General features: G+C 35.5%; 2 protein-coding genes across 2 annotated transcripts; one reads left to right on the top strand and one right to left on the bottom strand.

Annotated features, from left to right (window-relative positions):
• Positions 1 to 10,444: 10,444 nt before the first annotated feature.
• On the bottom strand, positions 10,445 to 11,309 carry LOC146915356 (uncharacterized). Its single transcript, XM_085721329.1, has 4 exons — positions 11,154 to 11,309; positions 11,013 to 11,069; positions 10,626 to 10,842; positions 10,445 to 10,515 (listed from the first exon to the last, which is right to left on the bottom strand). Exons 1-4 carry the CDS (start codon positions 11,307 to 11,309, stop codon positions 10,445 to 10,447), a joined length of 501 nt encoding a protein of 166 aa, XP_085577455.1.
• Positions 11,310 to 12,179: 870 nt separating this feature from the next.
• Positions 12,180 to 20,536, top strand: LOC146915355 (uncharacterized protein At3g49140-like). The gene is made up of 11 exons (XM_085717767.1): positions 12,180 to 12,342; positions 12,735 to 12,840; positions 15,742 to 15,964; positions 16,792 to 16,894; positions 16,988 to 17,055; positions 17,573 to 17,749; positions 17,866 to 17,994; positions 18,120 to 18,455; positions 18,977 to 19,135; positions 19,570 to 19,665; positions 20,270 to 20,536. Exons 1-11 carry the CDS (start codon positions 12,273 to 12,275, stop codon positions 20,372 to 20,374), a joined length of 1,572 nt encoding a protein of 523 aa, XP_085573893.1. The 5' UTR covers positions 12,180 to 12,272; the 3' UTR covers positions 20,375 to 20,536.
• Positions 20,537 to 21,122: the final 586 nt, after the last annotated feature.

Genomic DNA, 21,122 nt, shown 5'->3' with positions numbered 1-21,122 from the left:
TGATCCAGAGATAGAGAGAACTGCTAAGTTACTTAGAGCACAAGCAAAGGAAGCTAAGAGGTTAGCCGGGCTGGCTCAGCCTGAATCTTTACTTTTTATTCCTTCTCCTACCGGTTCGGTTCATACTATATCACTTAGTGGTTCTTCACACTCTTCTGCACCATCATCTCCGAAGAGTGAACCAGTTGTAGACATGGCTAATAAAGGAGAAAATAATGATGCTCTACCAATGTGGGTTAATCCGAGGAGGTTAGCTAATCTTGGAAATCGAAAAGTCAAATCAATTGAGCTGAAGTCTGGGTTGATAAATCTGATAACTCATAACCAGTTTACCGGTATGGATCATGAGGATCCATATAAACATTTAACTAACTTCTATGTTATCGCCGGTACACTAGGAATGAAGGAAGATGAGGAAGAAGGTATGTTCGTGCAATTGTTTCCTCATTCTTTGATCGGGAAGGCTAAAGAGTGGTATATTGATCAACCAACTTCTTTGATGGAAAACTGGACTGAGCTAGAGAAAGCATTTCAAGAAAGATTCTTTCCTGAGGATAGACATCTTGAAGCTAAAACATCAATTACAACTTTCGCTCAAGGCCAAAGTGAGTCTCTTTGTGAAGCTTGGGAGCGCTATAAATCATTGCTAAGGAATTGTCCAAAGCATGGTTTTGATAGCCAAATGCAACTATATCTTTTTCGTCAAGGGCTGCAAGATATGTCCAAGACAATGTTAGATGCTAGTGCTGGTGGTTCTATTGCTTTGAAAAATCCAGCTGATGCTGTCAAAATCATCAACCAAATGGCTCTCAACACAAGAAAATCTTCTCACAACCGGAATCCTCAACAAAGGAAAGCCGGTATCCTTGAACTAGAAGCAAATGATGCAGTTTTGGCTCAAAATAAGCTTCTCACTCAACAAATAGAAGTAATGCAAAAGGAGATGAGAGCTATGCCAAAACAAATTCTTGAATCTCTCAAGCAAGAAGGAGGAACACATCAGGTTAACACTTGTGAGTTATGTACTGGTGATCATCCCACTGATTTTTGTCCAACACCTGGTTCTTACGGAGAAGAAGAGGTCAACTATGTGGGAAATCAACAACAAAGACCTAACCAACCACAAGGCAACAAGCCGGGAACTCAAATCAAGGCCAAAATCCAAGCAATTTTCAACCAAGATATCCAAGTAACAATTTCCAAAGACAAAACCAATACAATCAATCATGGAGAACACCATACAATTACCAGAATCCACAATATAATCAATACCAACAACCATATAATCAATACCAACAACCATTCAATAACCAATACCAAAATCCACAACAAAATAACCCACAACAACCAAGTTCTCAAAGTACTGAAGAAACCTTGAAGCAATTCATGCAATTGTCAATAGCCAACCAAAAGAATACCGACGCGTCGATCAAAGGCCTTGAAACACAAGTCGGACAATTGGCTCAACAAATGGCACAAGGTAATCAACAAGGAGGACCATTCACTGCCAACACTCAACCAAATCCCAAAACATAGCAATCAAAAGCTATAACAATGAGGAGTGGCAGGGTGATAAGTGAAGGGTTAGGTGATGTTATTGAAGGGAAAAAGAAGGTTGTTGAAGAAGTTGTAGAGGAGGAAGATATAGTAGAGATAGAAAAGGAAGTGTATATAAAGAATAAAGAAGAATTAGTTGAAAAAGAAAAAAATAAAAAAAGAGAACTAGTGGAACAAGAGGAGATGGAGAGGAAGAAGAAAGATGTGGGGAAAGATAAAGGCAAGAAACAAGAAGTTGAGAAGCAAGTGGTGGCTCAACGCTTACCATACCCACATGCTCCATCGAAAAAAGACAAAGAGCGGCAATATGCAAGGTTTCTTGAACTTTTCAAGAAGTTACAAATTGATATACCATTCTCAGAAGCCTTGGAGCAAATGCCGGTCTATGCAAAATTCATGAAAGATATCCTTTCAAAGAAGAGAAAAGTCAATGAAGAAGAAACTATCCAAATCAATGCCATTTGTAGTGCTATCATTCAAAGAAGGTTGCCAAAGAAAGAACAAGATCCGGGAAGAGTTACTCTACCGGTAGCTATTGGCACAAACCATGTAGGTAAAGCACTACTTGATCTTGGATCAAGCATAAATCTCATGCCTTTGTCCGTTGCCAAAAGAGTTGGTGACCTTTGTATAAAACGGACTAGGATGATGTTGCAATTGGCCGACAAATCCTTTGCAAAACCACTAGGTATGGCCGAAGATGTTCTTGTAAAAGTGGACAAATTTGTTTTTCCGGCTGACTTTGTGGTAATGGATGTCGAAGAAGATGAGGATGTGCCTCTTTTGATGGGAAGGAATTTCATGCAGACAGCTCGGATGATGATTGATCTTGATGATAATATCATGAAGGTTAAAGTAAATGATGAAGAGGTTACTTTCAACATCCGGGAAGCTTTGAAGCACTCCAAAGACAAGGGTGAATGTTTCAAAATAGATGCAACCGAAGAAGTCATCTTGACAACTCGGAAGCAAATTCACAAAAGAACACCTCTTGAGAGTGTTTTGATGGACGCACTCAATACTATAAATGAAGATGAAACTAGAGAAATTGAAGAGTGTTTAAAGGAGTTAGATTTCTTGAAAAAGATTCCTGCACATGAAGCCATACTTGAAGAATTGAAAGAGGAATCTAAAGAAGAAACAAAAACTGATGACCCCAAGGTTGAATTAAAAGTTTTACCATCAAATTTGAAATATGTTTTTCTAGAGAATGATGGTACCAAACCGGTGGTTATTAGTAGCTCCTTGTCCATTGATGAAGAAACAAAGTTGGTAGAAATCCTCAAAGCCAACAAAGAAGCAATAGGATGGAATTTATCTGACTTGAAAGGAATAAGTCCATCTTATTGTATGCACAAGATTATGATGGAAGAAAACTACAAACCGGTAGCACAACCGCAACGCCGCTTGAATCCAAACATGAAAGAAGTGGTGCGAAAGGAAGTTGTGAAGTTACTTGAAGCCGGCATGATATATCCAATTTCGGATAGTGCTTGGGTAAGCCCGGTTCAAGTAGTCCCCAAGAAAGGAGGAATGACGGTGATCACCAATGATAAGAATGAATTAATCCCAACAAGAACCGTCACCGGATGGAGGATGTGTATTGATTATAGAAAACTTAATCAAGCAACAAGGAAGGATCACTTTCCTTTGCCCTTCATGGATCAAATGCTTGAGAAACTCTCCGGTCAATCCTTTTACTGCTTTCTTGACGGTTACTCCGGTTACAATCAAATTGCCATGAACCCTGATGATCACGAGAAGACGGCTTTTACTTGTCCTTTTGGTATTTTTGCTTATCGAAGAATGCCATTTGGTTTGTGTAATGCACCTGCAACTTTTCAACGGTGTGTTCAATCTATCTTCTCCGATTTAATTGGTAAATGTATGGAGGTGTTCATGGATGATTTCTCTATTTTTGGATCATCATTTGATATGTGTCTGAAGAGCTTGGACACCGTACTGAAACGGTGTATTGAAACTAGTTTGGTACTCAATTGGGAGAAGTGTCATTTCATGGTTACCGAGGGTATTGTCCTTGGTCATAAGATTTCTTCTAGGGGTATTGAGGTAGACCAAGCAAAGGTCGATGTAATTGGAAAGCTTCCACCACCGGTAAATGTCAAAGGTGTTCGGAGTTTCCTTGGCCATGCCGGTTTTTACCGAAGATTCATCAAAGACTTCTCAAAGATAGCAAAGCCTATGAGCAACTTGCTCAACAAAGATAAGTCTTTTATTTTTGATAATGAATGTCTTTGTGCATTTGAAACTTTGAAAGAAAGATTGACCACTGCACCAATAATCATAGCTCCTAATTGGGATTTAAATTTTGAATTAATGTGTGATGCTAGTGATTATGCTGTTGGTGCAGTATTAGGTCAACGTAAGAACAAAATTTTTCATGCTATTCACTATGCAAGTAAGGTTTTAAATGAGGCACAAATTAATTATGCCACCACTGAGAAAGAATTACTTGCAATAGTTTATGCAATGGAGAAGTTTCGTTCTTACTTTATAGGTTCCAAGATTGTTGTCTATACTGATCATGCAGCTATCAAGTATCTCCTCACAAAGTCTGATTCAAAGCCACGGCTCATCCGATGGATGTTGTTGCTGCAAGAGTTTGACTTGGAGATCAAAGATAAGAAAGGCACTGAGAATCTTGTAGCTGATCACCTTTCAAGGTTGACAAACAATGAGGTGACAAAGAATGAACCTGAAGTTCTTGAAGAATTTCCAGATGAACAGTTGCTTGCAATCAATGCAAGACCTTGGTTTGCCGACATGGTGAACTACAAAGCAACTGGGTTCATTCCTGAAGATTATGAATGGCAACAACGCAAGAAGTTCCTCCATGATGCTAATCATTATGTATGGGATGAGCCATACTTGTTCAAAATTGGAGCAGACAATCTCTTGCGAAGATGTGTAGATGAAGAAGAGGCAAAGAAGATCCTATGGCGATGTCACAACTCACCCTATGGAGGTCACTTCAACGGAGAAAGAACCGCCGCAAAGGTACTTCAATCCGGGTTCTATTGGCCAAAACTTTTTAAAGATGCCAATATACATTGCAAGTATTGTGATGAATGTCAAAGAACCGGATCAATGTCAAAAAGAAATGAGATGCCTCTACAAAACATCCTTGAAGTAGAAGTGTTCGATTGTTGGGGCATAGATTTTGTTGGCCCTTTTCCTTCATCATTCTCTAATGAATACATCTTGGTAGCTGTTGATTACGTATCAAAGTGGGTGGAAGCCGTAGCATCGCCAAAAGCCGATAGCAAAACGGTAGTGAAGTTTCTTAAAAGGAATATTTTCACCCGATTTGGTACACCAAAAGTTCTCATTAGTGATGGAGGTTCACACTTTTGCAACGCACAACTTGCCAAAGTCTTAGATCATTATGGAGTAAAGCACAAGGTGGCATCACCTTATCATCCGCAAACAAATGGACAAGCTGAAGTTTCCAACCGAGAGATCAAAAGAATACTTGAGAAGACGGTCTCTACATCTCGGAAGGATTGGTCGGCTAAACTTGATGACGCTTTGTGGGCATATAGGACTGCTTACAAATCTCCTATAGGCCTCACTCCCTTCCAAATGGTCTATGGTAAATCTTGTCACTTACCGGTCGAGCTTGAACATAAAGCATTTTGGGCACTCAAGTTCCTAAATTTCGATCAAGAGAAGGCCGGTGAAAGACGGAAAGTTCAAATGCATGAGCTTGAAGAGATGAGAAATCAAGCTTATGAATCTTCAAAAATCTACAAGGAGAGGCTCAAGAAATACCATGATAAAAAGATCATCCAAAGGCAATTCATGCCGGGACAATTGGTATTGATTTTCAATTCAAGACTCAAACTTTTTCCGGGCAAATTAAAGTAAAATGGTCCGGACCTTTCATGGTTAAAGAGGTGAAACCATATGGAGCTGTTGAATTAGAGGATCCAGTTACAAAATCCAGCTGGACGGTAAATGGGCAGAGACTTAAGCCCTACTACGGTGGTGAAATTGATCAGTGTTTTCCGACGATTTCACTAGTCGAACCATGATTTTTAAAAAGATAAATGCGTTGAGCTCATGACGTAAAACAAGCTCTTGCTGGGAGGTACACCCAGTTTTGTAAGTATTTATATGTTTATCGCATGTAGTTGTAGGTGACAAAAAAAAAAAGTGTGTAAAATAACTCGTATTTATTGACAGTTGTGTCAATTGAACTTTTGATTGTTGTGTTATTTAATTGGATAACTCAGTGTACCTCCTGTTATGTACTTGAATCTAAACTTGTTTATTATTGATGAATTTGCTTGTTTATTGACCTTTTCCAGTTTAGTAACAATTGTGTGGTCAAGCGGTATTCCAAAAGTTCATAAGGAGGCAGTGACTTGAAATTCAAAGGCGAAGTGTACGGCATATGTGATAGTCACAACTCCCAGAAATCTAACACTGTAAGGTTCATAGCCAAATTTTATTTTACAATTTACTTATATAGAGTGTTCCGTGCAACTACATTTCTAGAACTTGCATTGTTTCTTTATTGTTGATTGGTCTTTGTCATTTACACACTGAGGCAAAATTGCTTGGTCCTGTGAGCCTTTGAAGCCTACCTTTATTTAATTTGAAATTATCCTTTTTGAAAGCCAAATTGAGCCAGTAGGTTTAGATCTTTTTGTTCGGTGACAAACTACATATTTAGCCTAGAGACTTTTAGGATTTAACCCAAAATGTTATATTTGAGTTAGGCTAAATAGGGTGTTGCTGAACAATAAGTTTGGGGTTGCTTTTAGAATTTGCAACCAACTAAGTTTGGGGGTGTGGTACTAGAGAAATAAGAACAAAGCATGAAAAATACACACAAAAATGGTGTATAAAAAAAAATATAGAATGAAAAGAAAAAGGGGACAAACAATGAAAAATCTGAGTAATTTCAAACTCGATTGTCCCGATAGTTACAAATAATCTCTAGTACCTTTACAATTGTTGTTTCAAAGGGTGAATGAGGGATTGAATCTTTGCTTTAATTTTCGTAGGAGTGCCCAACTCAAATTTTGTGTAGCCTACTTATCCAAATATTATCCCATCTTTACCTAAGCCCCGTTATAACCCTTAAAGACCTCAAAGTGTGTAATGACATTGATTTTAATTGACGTTTAAAAACTTTTCAAGCGTATGGTAATATGTAGACATGCACGTCGACTGTGTGAACCCTTATCAAATTATTGTGTGGAGTTGTGAATGGTGGATGCAAACAAGTCAAACTAGCTCATCTTTAGCTAGTCAGGAGTTGAACTTTTGGGTACTATTGCTTGATTAGGTAATTGTTATTTTACTGTCAATTGTCAATGTTACAAGTGAATTCCTTGAGGACAAGGAATGATTCAAGTTTGGGGTTGTGATGACAGTCCGTCATATCACATTTTTAGAGTCTTTTTAATTAAGTTTTTAGTTTATTTTTATTAGTATAGTGTTTAATTTTAGACTCATTTTAAATAAATTATTGTTTTTGATTTATTGAATCAAGTAGTATTATTACTATTATTGGTTAATTAGTGTGACATATTCTTGGTTAAAGAGAATGATAAACAACTAGTGTTGTACCACTTGTCTAGCCTAACATGAAATGGAAGTGTGAATAGAAATATATGCATAATTAGATGAAAAGTTATGCTTTGACCAAGTGAGAGTTATTGACCCAAGAGAAGACAAAGGAAAGGCATGCTATGATAAAAAGGGGGCTGCCGCATAACAAAATTGAAGGGAAGAAACAACACAAGAGAAATAGGAAACCAGCTTGCATTGAAAAATATCTTTGTACTACTACCACACAACTACACGTGGACAAGCAAGAGAGCAAGTTGTATTTTAGTTAGAATATTTAGCTACATGTAGGACCATGGCCTTTGGATTAAAAATATCTGCACACATGTGAGACTAGGTGGCATAGAAGCTCCTCACGTGGGAAAGGAGAAAGAGCAAAATGTTTTGAGCAATTGGTGCCTATAAATACACATGCAGTGAGCAAAGAAAAAGAACACACGTTGGAAGAGGAACAACACAATTACATACATATTTATTTTCTTAAGTTAGTTTACATTTTAAGAGAGAGGTTAGAGATATTTCTTGAGAGAAACACAAAGCAATTGGTTTAGGAGTAGATTCAATCTTAGATTCATTGAGACATCAAGGATCTTTGCATGGAATCTTCATCTTTCCTTCATCCTTTGCATAGTTTACATGTCTATGTGTAACTATCATCTACTCTTGTAGTATTGAGGTAATCAAACAAGCTATTATGTAATCTTTTGATCTTTTAATACATTAGGTTCTAGCTTAATAATTCAATATTGTTGTTATTCTTGTTCATAATATTTTCAATAAGATTCAAGATGATTTGGACACAAACTCTTGAATTTATAACTAGAATAACAATCTATCTTAAATTATATCACTCTTGACAAGTTTGTAAATCTTTGATAATCACTTTTAATCAAGAACTTAATGCTTTCGGACATTTAGTCAGGCTGGACACGGTCGATTAAGTTATCCGATCGACTTTGTTATCTTTTAAATGATTTGGTCACAACTGTTTAAAAGATAGGTTATAAAAATACATATCGTTTTATGACACGATCGATTATGTTATCTTTGAAATGATTAGGACACGAATGTTTAAACGATAACTTGGAAATAACAATATCACTTTGGACACGAAGGAGGTTGTAGAAATGATTGTGATAATATTGGTTATAAAGCTAGAATCTGTTAATTGATCGAGAGATTACAGTTGTTACGCTTGGTTGATGTCTCTGACCTCAAGCGGAATTACTCTATCTCTTCTCATTATTATTTTATTATTCTGTTATTTGATTTAGAGATGGTAAGTTATTACACTTGGTTGATGTCTCTGACCTCAAGTGGAATTACTCTATCTCTTATCATATTTATTTTATTGTCAACTAGAATTAATTAAACAAACAAATTATACCCGAACTCTTAATATGAATTATTGTGAAAATACTCATGATTGAACGTAACTCCCTGTGGAAACGATCCTATATTATACTCACGTATAAAATAGTTATATGAGATGACATGTACAAACAAGATAATAAACCCACGTAAAAGTCTTTCATCACCAAGGTCACACACATTAACAAATTAAAAGCCTGAGTAACAATGTCAACTTCAGAAGACCTTGATAGCCTACCCGTCCACTCTTACCATCCTTGCCATCCAAAACAGTTGGAGAAGATCCAATCACATTATCACCATCATCCCCCAATTGGACATCACCAGCCTCTGCATCCTCACAATCCTTTCGAGAAAAAACAATAAAACGATCAATACAATCCAAACGGTATAATCGAAAACAACGACAGATAAAAGACCTGTTCATGCAAGGCTATATAAAAAACCTATGGTGACAAATCAACAGCATCATCGTCCTTCTCGGAGTCAGACTTATGAGCAAGTGGTACCCTAGATACGCGCTACAACCAACATAAAATCAGGATACAATAAACTAAGAGCTGGGTATATGCATGTATGTAAACAACCATATTTCAATAATCAAGGTCAAACCTTAAGAGGGGTGTAGCCATCTCCTTTATCACAAAATTTAGCAAGGATATCAGACTCCTTGCAAACCCTTTTCACCCTGAATGAACCATCAAACAAAGCATTGACTGTAGAAGTCTTCTCAACCTTGAACAACATCTTGGTCCCCTTAAGTGAGAGAAGTTCAGGAGGATATGACCCAACATCCTCAGCCTACAAAAAATAAATGATATTTTCAAACCTATATATACATCAATTTCCCTGCAACATAGTTAAACAGCCAAATCCACACATTGGAGGCAGAAACCATGACAAAACATTGTTTCCCAATAAGATAATTCACATCAGTGTCAAACATCACAAAAACTGCATCATCTTTCTCATTACTCACACGAACCTTCAACTTATAACTACCGATTCAATTGCAAGACAAATTATAAACAATATAATATCATATTATTAGGCCATTATAACATTTAAAGAAAATGAATTAGACAGAATCAGCAAACCTCGGCACCATATGGAACACATGCTTTACACATCCCTTGCAATAGTATGCACCGGAATCAGGGGTAACTCCCCTGTGACAGTGACATGCGGGATACCACCACTCCTCACCTTCAACAAAACCATCAATAACACCAAAAACTATGAACACACCATCCTCTGTGGTAGCTAGCAACTCAGCAATCTTTTTTTCGGGGATAGAGGCTAATGAAATCTTCCTCCATTGAAGGCCTAGCCCTTGGCCCAATTACAGGAACAAATGCGCTTGATTCAACACCATGGAGAGCAATCCTGTCATCAAATATAAGACAAAACACCATTTAAAGCATCTGTTCAAAATTCAATTGCATCACAACACCACATAATCTAGAAATATACCCATCCTTAAGGTCCATAGCCTTCTTAATTTCAGGATTCAGCAAAAGCCTGGTTGTACTCATCACATTTTGGAGAGAAGGCTTATCTGTCATAATAAACTCAAAGACTCAATCACTCAAAGGCCAACAAAACATTAAAAAAAACCAAACAAAAATACAATGAAAAAAATCCAAATAGAATATAAACAAAACAATAACCTTTGAAAATTTTAATCTTTGCATATTACAGAATCACAACTGGCATTCCATCAACAGACTTTCCCATCAACCGCTGAAGAAGATCAACATAGTCACCAAAGAGAGCACACTCACACTTACCACTGCATCAAATGAACATGAAACTCAAACAGCCACCCAAAACAACATTTAACATATCACCATCATCCAAAACTTTATAAATAACAAACAACAAACAAACCTTTCGTCAGTGAGCTCAATCACAATCATCTTTTCACCTTCCCATCCCTAATATACTCCATCTCAGCGGATATACCATTCATCACACCCATCACATCTTGAAAAACAATAAAATAAAAAATAAAAAAAAATTATAATACAAACCAACACAAATAGGACAAAAAAATGTAACAAAAAAATAAACCATCAAAAACAACTAACACATACCAACCAAGTAGTCATAGTCAACAGTGTGATTGCAAACTTCAGAAATCTTGGTCAAGGACAAACCATAAGGATCAATCAATGAACTGTGAGACTGAGATACATTAGTCCTCATCTGAAACATTATCTTATATGGATGAAGTGTGGTACGGTAAAAGCCAGAATAGGGAGCAACCGAAAAGAAAGAAATCTTGTACACCTGACCCTCAACCAATTTCGGCTGAAAAAGATACACCAGCTGCTTGCGAACAGTTGCATGAATCTTTCCCCCTATTTAAAAAAATTGCAACAAAAACAGCATAAACTTGTTAATGATTCCATGTGACATAAAAAATGAACATCATTCAAAGCACATACACAACTTAAAACAGATTAGAATGCAACATCTACCTTCTCATCAACCAAAACCATCTCAAGAGAGTTGATCTGGTCAGGTTTCATAAAGGTCTGCACAGCCCACAATCGATCAACACGAACCTTGATCCTCCAGGTTTCTCTGCAAGGCAAAACAGATTAGAATGCAACATCTACCTTCTCATCAACCAAAACCATCTCAAGAGAGTTGATCTGGTCAGGTTTCATAAAGGTCTGCACAGCCCACAATCGATCAACACGAACCTTGATCCTCCAGGTTTCTCTGCAAGGCAAAACATCACACAAAGAATCAAAAGAGTTCTCTATTCTCATTTTCTGGTAGCTTACTTGCAAAATCAGAACACAACAATAATAATTTGTAACAATGAATCACAACAGCAATAGGTATTTATAGAAAAAAAGCACAGGTGAAAAGAGGTGAATTTCAAATTCACTCAACTCTAACCTAAAAATCATTTTGGGGGGAAACTACCAACGTTTGACAACACACAAAAGCAACCTGACATAAACACTTTGCAGGCTAGAAAATTTATTGGCGCTGCATACCTAAAAAGTGCATTACCTTTGGACAATACAGCCAAAATTCAACCAATAGAATAAGCAATTAATCGTGAAACCATGCAAAATTAGGGCGGCGTACCTAAGAATGCATCAAAATAGACAATACAGACAAAATTCAATCGATAGAACACCAGATTCTCGCAAAAACTGTGAAAAATTTGGGATCTACAGTATTTTTTGGGAAATTCGTGTTGTAAAGTGTATTGATATTTATGAAAGAAACAAAAATAGACATCACTGAAGTAAACAATTATTTAACGTTTGTTTTCAAAACTCTCACGTCAAGTTTAATTAGAGGCAAGCCAATAATGTCGTTCACGCCTTACCGAAAGTAGTCCAGTTTTATACTTACTCCCACTTATTTCTTGATGTATTACTTTGCTTTCTAATAAAATGATATAATTTATAAAGCCATCTTATTTTATTAGTTAATTTCTTATAATTTATATAAGAATAAAATAATTTATTTATTTATCAATAGAACATCATTTAGTTAAAAAAAAATCCTAAAAAATATCTCATAAAATATTAAAAAAGTTGAAATGATAAGCCTAAAATAAATAAATAAAATAAAAAAAGTTGAGCATGTTTGATGATGCTGTATCCAATCACGAAGTAGACAAATCCAAAAGGAAAGTGTACCTCATCTTCTTTCTTCTCCACCACTATGCATCTCTCTTAACATAACAATAACACTCACTTTCCCAACCAACTATGATGATTATCGATCCTCCCATTGCCACCCGCTTCCACCTCTCCGCCTCCACTCGCTTTTCCAATCTCCGTACTCTCTCTCTCTCTCTCTCTCTCTCTCTCTCTCTCCATTTTCTGAGTGTTATATTTATTCTATGATAACTCTGAAACTAAAACGGAAACATTTTTAGTAATAGTAGTTTTTACTATGAAACACGGACACGGACACAGACACCGTATACAACACTGACACTCATAATCATTTGAGAAAATGAATTATTTGAATGTAATTACATTTGTGTCCGACACATGGACACGTCTTTAATCAGAAGTGTCGGTGTTATAGAGATTGTTGGTTACTACTTACTGGTTTTTTTTTTTTTTTGAAGGATACTACTTACTGGTTATTAGTTGTACATTTGCTGATTGATGTTTGAAAGTTTACTTCTTTCTGTTTTTTTTATTTATTTTTTTATTTTGCAGATAATAACCGTTCAACGTGGAATGCAGAGGATGTGAATGGTGGTGGATTAGGTTATGTTGCGTCGTGTAGACTTGCTTGTAGCTGTGGTGGTTTCGACGCGCCGTGGTATTGTTATTTAACTGTTATTATTAGAGTTTAATGGTGATGCAATGACAGTGTAAAATAGTTTTACACTATCATACAACTAAGAAACTGCCAATCTGCTATGTCATACAACTAACACTTTGAAATAGTTTTGTGATTTGGCGGAATACAAGAAGTTTAGTGGATGTCAGTGTAAAACTATTTTACACTGTCAAGGCTTCTTCTACTTTCTCCTCTATTTTGATGATTTAGGGGTGAAGTTATGAAAATTAGTTTGGTTATGGTTGGGAAATTGTGGATACTTAAGGAAAGATTAGGTTCATGTCTCTAAAGCATGCGTACTTCTAAAATGTTGAAGTACGGTACTACGAACTTGGTACTGGTACTGGTCGTACTTTTTTTTCATCATTATTCTGTTGTGAGTAAGGAAATGACCATATTAGAGAGAGTGTCAGGGTAGCACCTATAGCAGAAAAGATGGTAGAAAACAGGCTTAGGTGGTTTGGACATATAAAGAGAAGACCTATAAATTTTGTAGTAAGGAGAGGATACTCAGGTCACTAGAGGCAGAGGAAGACCTAGAAAAACTATCTGAGAAACTATTAGAAAAGATATGGAAATTAATGAGTTGAATCGAAATATGGTTTATGATCAAACATTATGGCGTAATTTGATCCATGTAGACGATCCCATATTATGGGCAAAGACTTGGTTATTGTTGTATTTTGTTGCGAGTCAAATTTGTAGCTTTCTCTTATATATTAATATTACTATATATGATAATATAATATTATTTGTGTATTTGAGTTTCTTTGTTGTGGTAAGCAACCCCAATTTTTAACTGTTTACAACTTTTATTATGATGTTTTGTTGTGAATTGAACAATCTAGTTCTCTCATGTTATATTAATTAGAAAAGCTCGTGTTTTATTGACCTACCCGTACCTAATGTTTTTTAAAAATTATCTATCTCGTACTTGTACGTATGCATCCTTGGTTGATGTTATTGGCTGTAATTGTGGTTAGAGAGAGTTTAAATGAGTAAAGATTCTGTTGATGAGGCTGCAGAAAGAGTTTAAGTGTATCCTCATGATAACCTTTGAGTAAAGATTCTGGAAAGGTTATTTTGACATTGGCTGCAATGTAACTGTGGTTAGAGGGAGTTTAACTTTCCTCTTGCGATTCTGTGGTTATTTTTTTATGATTTTCGGGTGAAATTGTGGATGAGGAAAGATTCTGTTGATGTAGCTGCAGTTGCGTTTAGAGAGAGCTTAACTGTCTTACAGTGATTCGTTGTATCGTATGATGATTTAAGGGTGAAATTATGAAATTTAGTTAAGTTTAAGTTGCAATGTAATTGAAGTTGGATAGAGCTTTACCTTGTGTCTGAGTTTATACTTTATAGTTTATATAATAGTATAGTGCAGTCTCTTGGGGTTGTGAAAAACTATTGGTTACCTACCATTTTCCATACACACTCAAATCAACAGTTGACATGTGTCTTCTTTCATTCTTTGCGAATGCTTTTACAAATGTCAAGTGTGTTAATGGTTGATTTGAATTCAGATGGTAAATTGTTACTTCCTAGGAGTTGATCTTGTTCATCAAGTTAGTTGTAATGGTTCTACAGGTTTTAGTTCTCTTCTCTTGTATTTGATTCCAAATGTCATGTGAATTACCTCATTTCATCCTTGTAGTTAATGTATTTTGAGTTCGACCTTACACATTCCCCACATAAAGTTGCCTAGTGATATACTATTGTTTTTTCGTGGTGGTCGGGGTTTGAACCCCGAACCTTGCATGTATTATGCTTTCTCCCTACCAACTGAGCTAAGCTCACGAGGACAATGATATACTATTGTTTATTACTCTTGGTATGTTCTAAAATAAAAAGAAGTAAAATTCCACTGCATTTATTGAGTAAAATTATAGTTTATAGTTTATGTGATATATTTACTAATTGTATGAACTATTTTCTTTTGATTACTATTATTAGATGAGCATTTCTATGAAGTAAAACTCCTACTTGTCATTAGGGGTAAATTACCCCCAATTCATCAAGGGGTAATGTAGGTCTCACCATTTATTTATATTATCTTTTTGTAAACTTGGTCTCATTCTAAATCCATTATTAGATAGACCTAGACATTGTCGGGTTTCTGCGGGTTTATCGGCAGTTTCAGGTCTAAAGAATTGACCCAATAAAAACTTAGTGCAAGGTGAGAAACTAGCAAAACCTGATCTAAACCATCTCACGGACATCCCGACTTTAGACAGTTGAGCTTTATGGATAAACTGTCATGATTGCACCACCGCTTTGTTGAGATAAACGTTTTTGAGAAATTGAGTTGGGCAAAACTCAACCTTACAAAACCGGCTTGTAAGGTGAGTAGTGCTGCCCAAGCTTTATAAACACTACATAGGCCATATCTCTAGGAAATGTGGGACTAAATCGACCCCTTCACACCCAACACGGTGAAGGTGTTGGAGGATGCAATGAACCCAACACAAAATGCCGCAATTAGGCGGAATTTCCAACACACCCGCTCGCGCTCGGGTAATGAGCCTGAGGTGTTGACAATGCGGGAAGCCCAACAACAAATCTACGATAGGCTCTGATATCATCTTAGGTTTTTTTATATTGGGCCAAACTCATCATTACAAAATCGGCATGTAAGGTATCAGGCCTTATCTTTAATCAATGTGGGACTTGGTTTCTTCCCAAGAACTTTCATCCAAGATTTTCCTGAAGTGACATTACATTGAAACACATTTTTCTTTATCCTGAGAAATGAATTAACAAATGCAAATTTTGTGACTTCTTGGTTTACTTGTACTTTATATTATAAATTGTCTACCTTTCATGTGTCTAGAAATACTATATGTAATGAGAGGAAATAAATAATTTGATATAATTATGCAGGATAAGAAGTAAAAAGTACCCTGGCACTCCATTTCCCCGGAGAAACAAACTTGTGAAGAATAGAATTCGAGTATCATCACAACATCCTAGCTCAGATCAGGAGCCTGTAAAGAAAAATGAGAAGCCATCCTATCACCCATTTGAGGAAATAGCTGCCTCCACATTGGAGATTAGTGAGGATGTTAGACTTACTGCAGCAGAAACAAGTAGAACTGTTATTGAGGTACGAATTTGTTTCACAAGGAGAAAATAAAATTTGGCAAACATTTGGTTTTCTTATTTCAGTGCTATTTTTGTACGACGGAATAACAAAACCACACTGCTTGGTTTACATGATGGCTAGACATTATCCTATGCTACAAAGCATCTAATTTTCTTACATGAAGGAAAATTAATAATGATAAATATAAATGCTAAAACCATAGTCAGGGTTTCCGTTTCATTTTAGAAAATACTGTTCTATTCTCTGCTTGTTTAGAATTCATTTAGGATTACCTGCCTCCAAAAGGTATTAACATTTTTAAATAAGGAAGAACACCTTTTTTTCTAGGTTTACAGTTGGGTGTGTAGATAATTACAGATAAATAGGAGATTAAATTGGCCATTGTATTATTCTTTGTTTTGAATCCATGTGTTAATTAAACTATCAGAACAAACTGCTCCAGAATTTTTCTTTCTAGTGCAGCCTGTTTTGACTTATTGAATATGCGTAAGTTGGGAAGATCAATTGCAACCCTAATAGAGAATATCTGCATTATGGAAAGTCTAGTTATGAAAAAATGCATAAATTTTGTTTGGATTTGCTAAATGTAAGTCACAATAAACCACTGTTTCTTTTGACAGAATTATTGAAATTGTGTCAAACGTCATTATAGTTTTTACTGAATGCGAACCTTTCATCTTTCATCTTCATATAAATCTGGCCCAACCTCAACTGATGCAATGAAAATGCTGTATTTGAGAAAATAACTATATCTAGCAGCTTATCGTATGCTTTTATTCTGTTTATGGTATGTATAGCTGATGACGATTGTGGCATATCATTTTTAGGTTAACAGCAAAGCAACAATGGTGTTTTCAACTTTCGTTAATGATGAATTTCATGATAATATTGTTTGGCCAGATTTGCCATATTTGACAGATGAACATGGAAGTAAGTGATGGCTATATGCTTATCCTACACTGTATTGATTTTCCTGTTCTTGGGAAGTTTCACCCCGTTAATTAAATTCTACAAGCATCGCAGATATATATTTTCAAGCAAAGCCCGGTGAAGATATTTTGCAGTCCCTAACTTCAGAAAATAATTTTGTGGTAAGACTAGGTCTCTAACCTTGTAGATAATGCTGGAGAGTTTCCTATGAAATACTTACAAACAGTGCACTTGAACCATTCTCACATACTTACAGTTTTGTGCATTGTCCTTCTACTCTAACAAGTAGACATGTACTTTGAGGAAAACTCACCATACCTAGATTCGGTGACCCTCTTCTTATATTAATGGCATTTTATAAGCAAGAAATTACAAAGTTACCTTCATTTTCTTGATGTTCATTCGTTGATATCAGAAACTGTAATTTGCCACCTTTTGGACTTCAACAATAATTTAATATCCTCACACTTTTGGGCTTGTTGTGTTTCATTGTATTATTTGAAGTATTAAGCCTTATCCATGATCTGTTTGCTCAATTGATTAATTAGTTATCTTTTTCATCTTTCATTTTATTTTTCAAATCCTTTTGTTCTAATCTTAATTCTCAAGTTCTGTTTCACATTACAAAGTTTGCATATCTTAAAAAGGTTATCGATTGTCTTGTTTCCCTTGTTGTAGCAAGTCATAATTGGTGTGGATACCATGGAAATGATCTCTGAGATGGACTTATCAGGTCCATCAGAAATTGACTTTGGGATTGAGGAAATTGATGATGAAGATACTGATGATTTAGATGACAGCGATGTTGAAGATGACGTAGATGAAAATGAAGATGAGAATGAGGATTATGACTCGGTCTGAATTTTTCATTGTTTTTAATGTAATTATGAGGCTTATGTTCATTTCTCAACTGATGTCACACATTATTGAAACAAAATATTATCCACTATTATTCATATTATTGTTTGCAGGAATGGCTGGCTGTTCTTTCAGATGACGAAGAGCTCGACGACGATGATGATGAAGCACTTGCAGACTGGGCAAAATTGGAGACGATGCGATTTTCTCATCCAATGGATTTTGCTAAAAAATTGACTGAGGTAGATGTTAATGTTACCTAATTTGTGGCTTTTGGAGACTACATTGTAACGCCTCTTCTGTTGCACTTTTATTTGGTTTATTGGATATTAATTAACTTCATATTTTTATTACTACAACTTTCTAGATTGCTTCAGATGATCCAATTGATTGGATGGAGCAGCCTCCAGCTTGTGTAGTCTTCCAAGGAGTTATAAGACCTGCGTTTATTGAAGAAAATTCTCCAATACAGAAGCATCTATCTGCCAATCAATCCAGTACTGCCGAAATTAGTAAAGTAACAGAAAATAAAGAAGAAAGCGTTGGTGCGATTAATGGTCATGAGCACAATGAAGAGTCGTCTGAAGATAACGCATCACAAAAGGTGGAAAATAATGAGAATGGTGATATCCCTTCAGATGAGACTTCCTTTTACAGATTGGAGATTGTTAAGATTCAAGTGTTTTCTGCACATGGACATCCTGTAAGCTAGCTGACTTGTATGTGTTTGTGTTTGTGTTTAGAGACAAGTGCCAGGAACTCCTAAAGTTGATCATGCACTTTGTTCATATTTATTGATATTGGTGTTCTAGGATGCAATTTAGTGACTGCTTTAATTGGTAATCATACGCAGTTAAGAAATAATGGATATATTTAATTTAAAAGGGTTAAATACAGAAAGAAAGAAAAAACTATAACAGCTTATTTACTGATTTATAAATATCGACCTAAAATTTTGACATCAATGGTATTTTTCTCCTGCAACAACTTCAGATATTTCTCTAATTCATAACTCAATTGGTTAGAATTGTCAAACAAGTAGACACACATATAATTCAAAACTGTTATAATTAGCTGGTAATCAAAACTGTTATAATTAGCTGGTAATCAACGATCCTATTTGCTGGCTTATTTATTGTAAGAAATATGAGGTATGTAGACACCCATATGTTATTTATTCCTTGTCTTTGTTGGAAACTAAATTTTTGTTCTGATTTTGCGCAGGTTGTCCTTGAAGTAGAAGACTACACGAAAGCTCAACCTGATGCTATTGCAAGGTCATCATCCAAAATTATATCTCATTTGAAAGCTGCTGGAGAATCAGAAAAGACTTTGCAAGCACTTAAGTCACTCTGTTGGATATGCAAGGGTATTCAAGTGGAGGTAATACATAAACTCTTGACATGTTGTCTTTGATGCACTTTTGATGGCTAGTTTTCTTTTAATCGCTTTCTTGGTAATTCCCCAGCTAAACGGTTTTGAGAGTGATTTTAGCGTATTTGGTTTAGAGTCATGAAGAAATTTTTCTCATTCAATTACTGCCAAAAGTACAAGTTAATGCAATATCTGATTCTACAGCATTTCACTACTATAGATGCCGGAATAAGAATGTTTGTAGCACTATCTTTATAAATGAGAAACTGTGACTTGTTATCGGACATCTAGCTGACTTTAAAATAGAAATGATCAAATGCCATTCAGGAAGTTCATTACCTCCCTTGTCATCTGTTCCATTCTTTTTAGAGCATTTAAGTACAAGCATTATTACATTTGCCATGTTACAGTCGGTGATCAAAGTTGATTGCAATTCATTGCAGGAGGCACAACTTATCTGTGTGGACTCTCTCGGGTTTGACGTAAGGGTTTGTTCAGGAACTCAAGTTCAAACACTGAGATTTGGCTTCAAGAAAAGGGTACATCAGTTGTTTTTCGTAGCTACATATTTAAATGCCTATATATTTTATATAAAATCGTTTATGCTTTGTACTATACCTCCTAATAGAAATACAAGCTACATAACAATAGTGAGATTTATGGTTTAGTTTAAAGCTGGTTCGAAATAAAGTGGATATCTCAAACAATAATAAATTTGTAGTTAAAGGAGAGGGGACAGCATTTCATTTTTTTTTATATATGACAATTTTACAAAACTTCATAATATTGGGAATTGCTTCATTGTGTTTAGAATTTGGGCTGAGAATTTGCTTTAACCTGACAAACACCACCTTCATATATCTGTTTATGAGTAGTGCTAGCAGCACTCTTTTTTGAACACTTTTTAATACTCACTCTCTAATTGGGTTAAATCAATGTGGGTCGTATATTTTGAAAATGGAACCCACATAAAGTGGTGGGACATACATTGGTTTCATTCAATAAGAGAGTGAGTGTTTGAGAGTGTTGAAAAGAGAATGTTGCTAGCATTCTTCATCTAATTTTAGATTAGCTTATGTGTATGAAGTTGCAACTTACTTCACACTTCTAATCTTATTTGCACTTAATATATCATACTTGCAGGCTACGTCGGAATACAGTGCTGAGAGACAACTCAATGATATACTATTTCCAAGAAATCATCCAAAGCAACAAAAAACGAAGCAAACACATCAAAATGAATGCTAAAAAGTCACTTCGCTCGTGAAATTTTGTATGGCTTGTATGAATTTGGCCAATGATTGTGTACAGAAGTGAAGGCAGGGTAAATTTCCCATGCAAATGCCAATGAGGTTGTGTAATTTTTGTTGCATTTAATCAATAATTGGAAGTAATGTTTTTCCTTAGTTACTTCCTTGTTGTCCTGTCTCCTAATTTCTTTTATAAACGTTTTCATACTATTTGTTGATTAGTCTGATATGTCTGCAAGTGCAAAGTAACTAGAGACGTTAGTCATGAGAAGCTAATGAATTCGCATGTTGTTCATCGATTTGAAACAAACTAGATTTAGACCCGTGCAATGCATGAGTGTAGGAGATGTAAAGGCATTGTTTGATTATTTATTTTTGTTATGATTGACTTATTTTAATTATTGTTAGGTTTAGATAGATTTTGGTAATTGTTGAGTGTTCACATATAGAGATGTAAATTTGTACCGTAAGTGAGATCATGTAAGACTACCCCCTTCTGTTGACATCCCCATCATCAGATTTGTTGAGTTGGTACTAACGTGAAATGGGGCTAAAAGAAAAACTATTTTTTTTTCTGAAGGAAAAAGAAAAACTATTTTTAGTTTTAAATAGTAAAACATTTATGCATATAATTGATTATTGTTTATATTGTTATTAGTCAAGTGTGAATAATGATTAAAGTAGTCTCACAGTATTTTAGGCTCCCTTCATGATTCAACATGTGTAATTTATGGCATAAGCAATTA

The sequence above is a fragment of the Medicago sativa genome, chromosome 6 (genome assembly GCF_051527215.1).
Source record: "Medicago sativa cultivar Bolivia chromosome 6, Bolivia_mono, whole genome shotgun sequence".
Lineage (NCBI taxonomy): Eukaryota > Viridiplantae > Streptophyta > Magnoliopsida > Fabales > Fabaceae > Medicago > Medicago sativa.
Note: the sequence above shows the minus strand (reverse complement) of the source record. Positions and strands in the feature narration are given on the sequence as shown.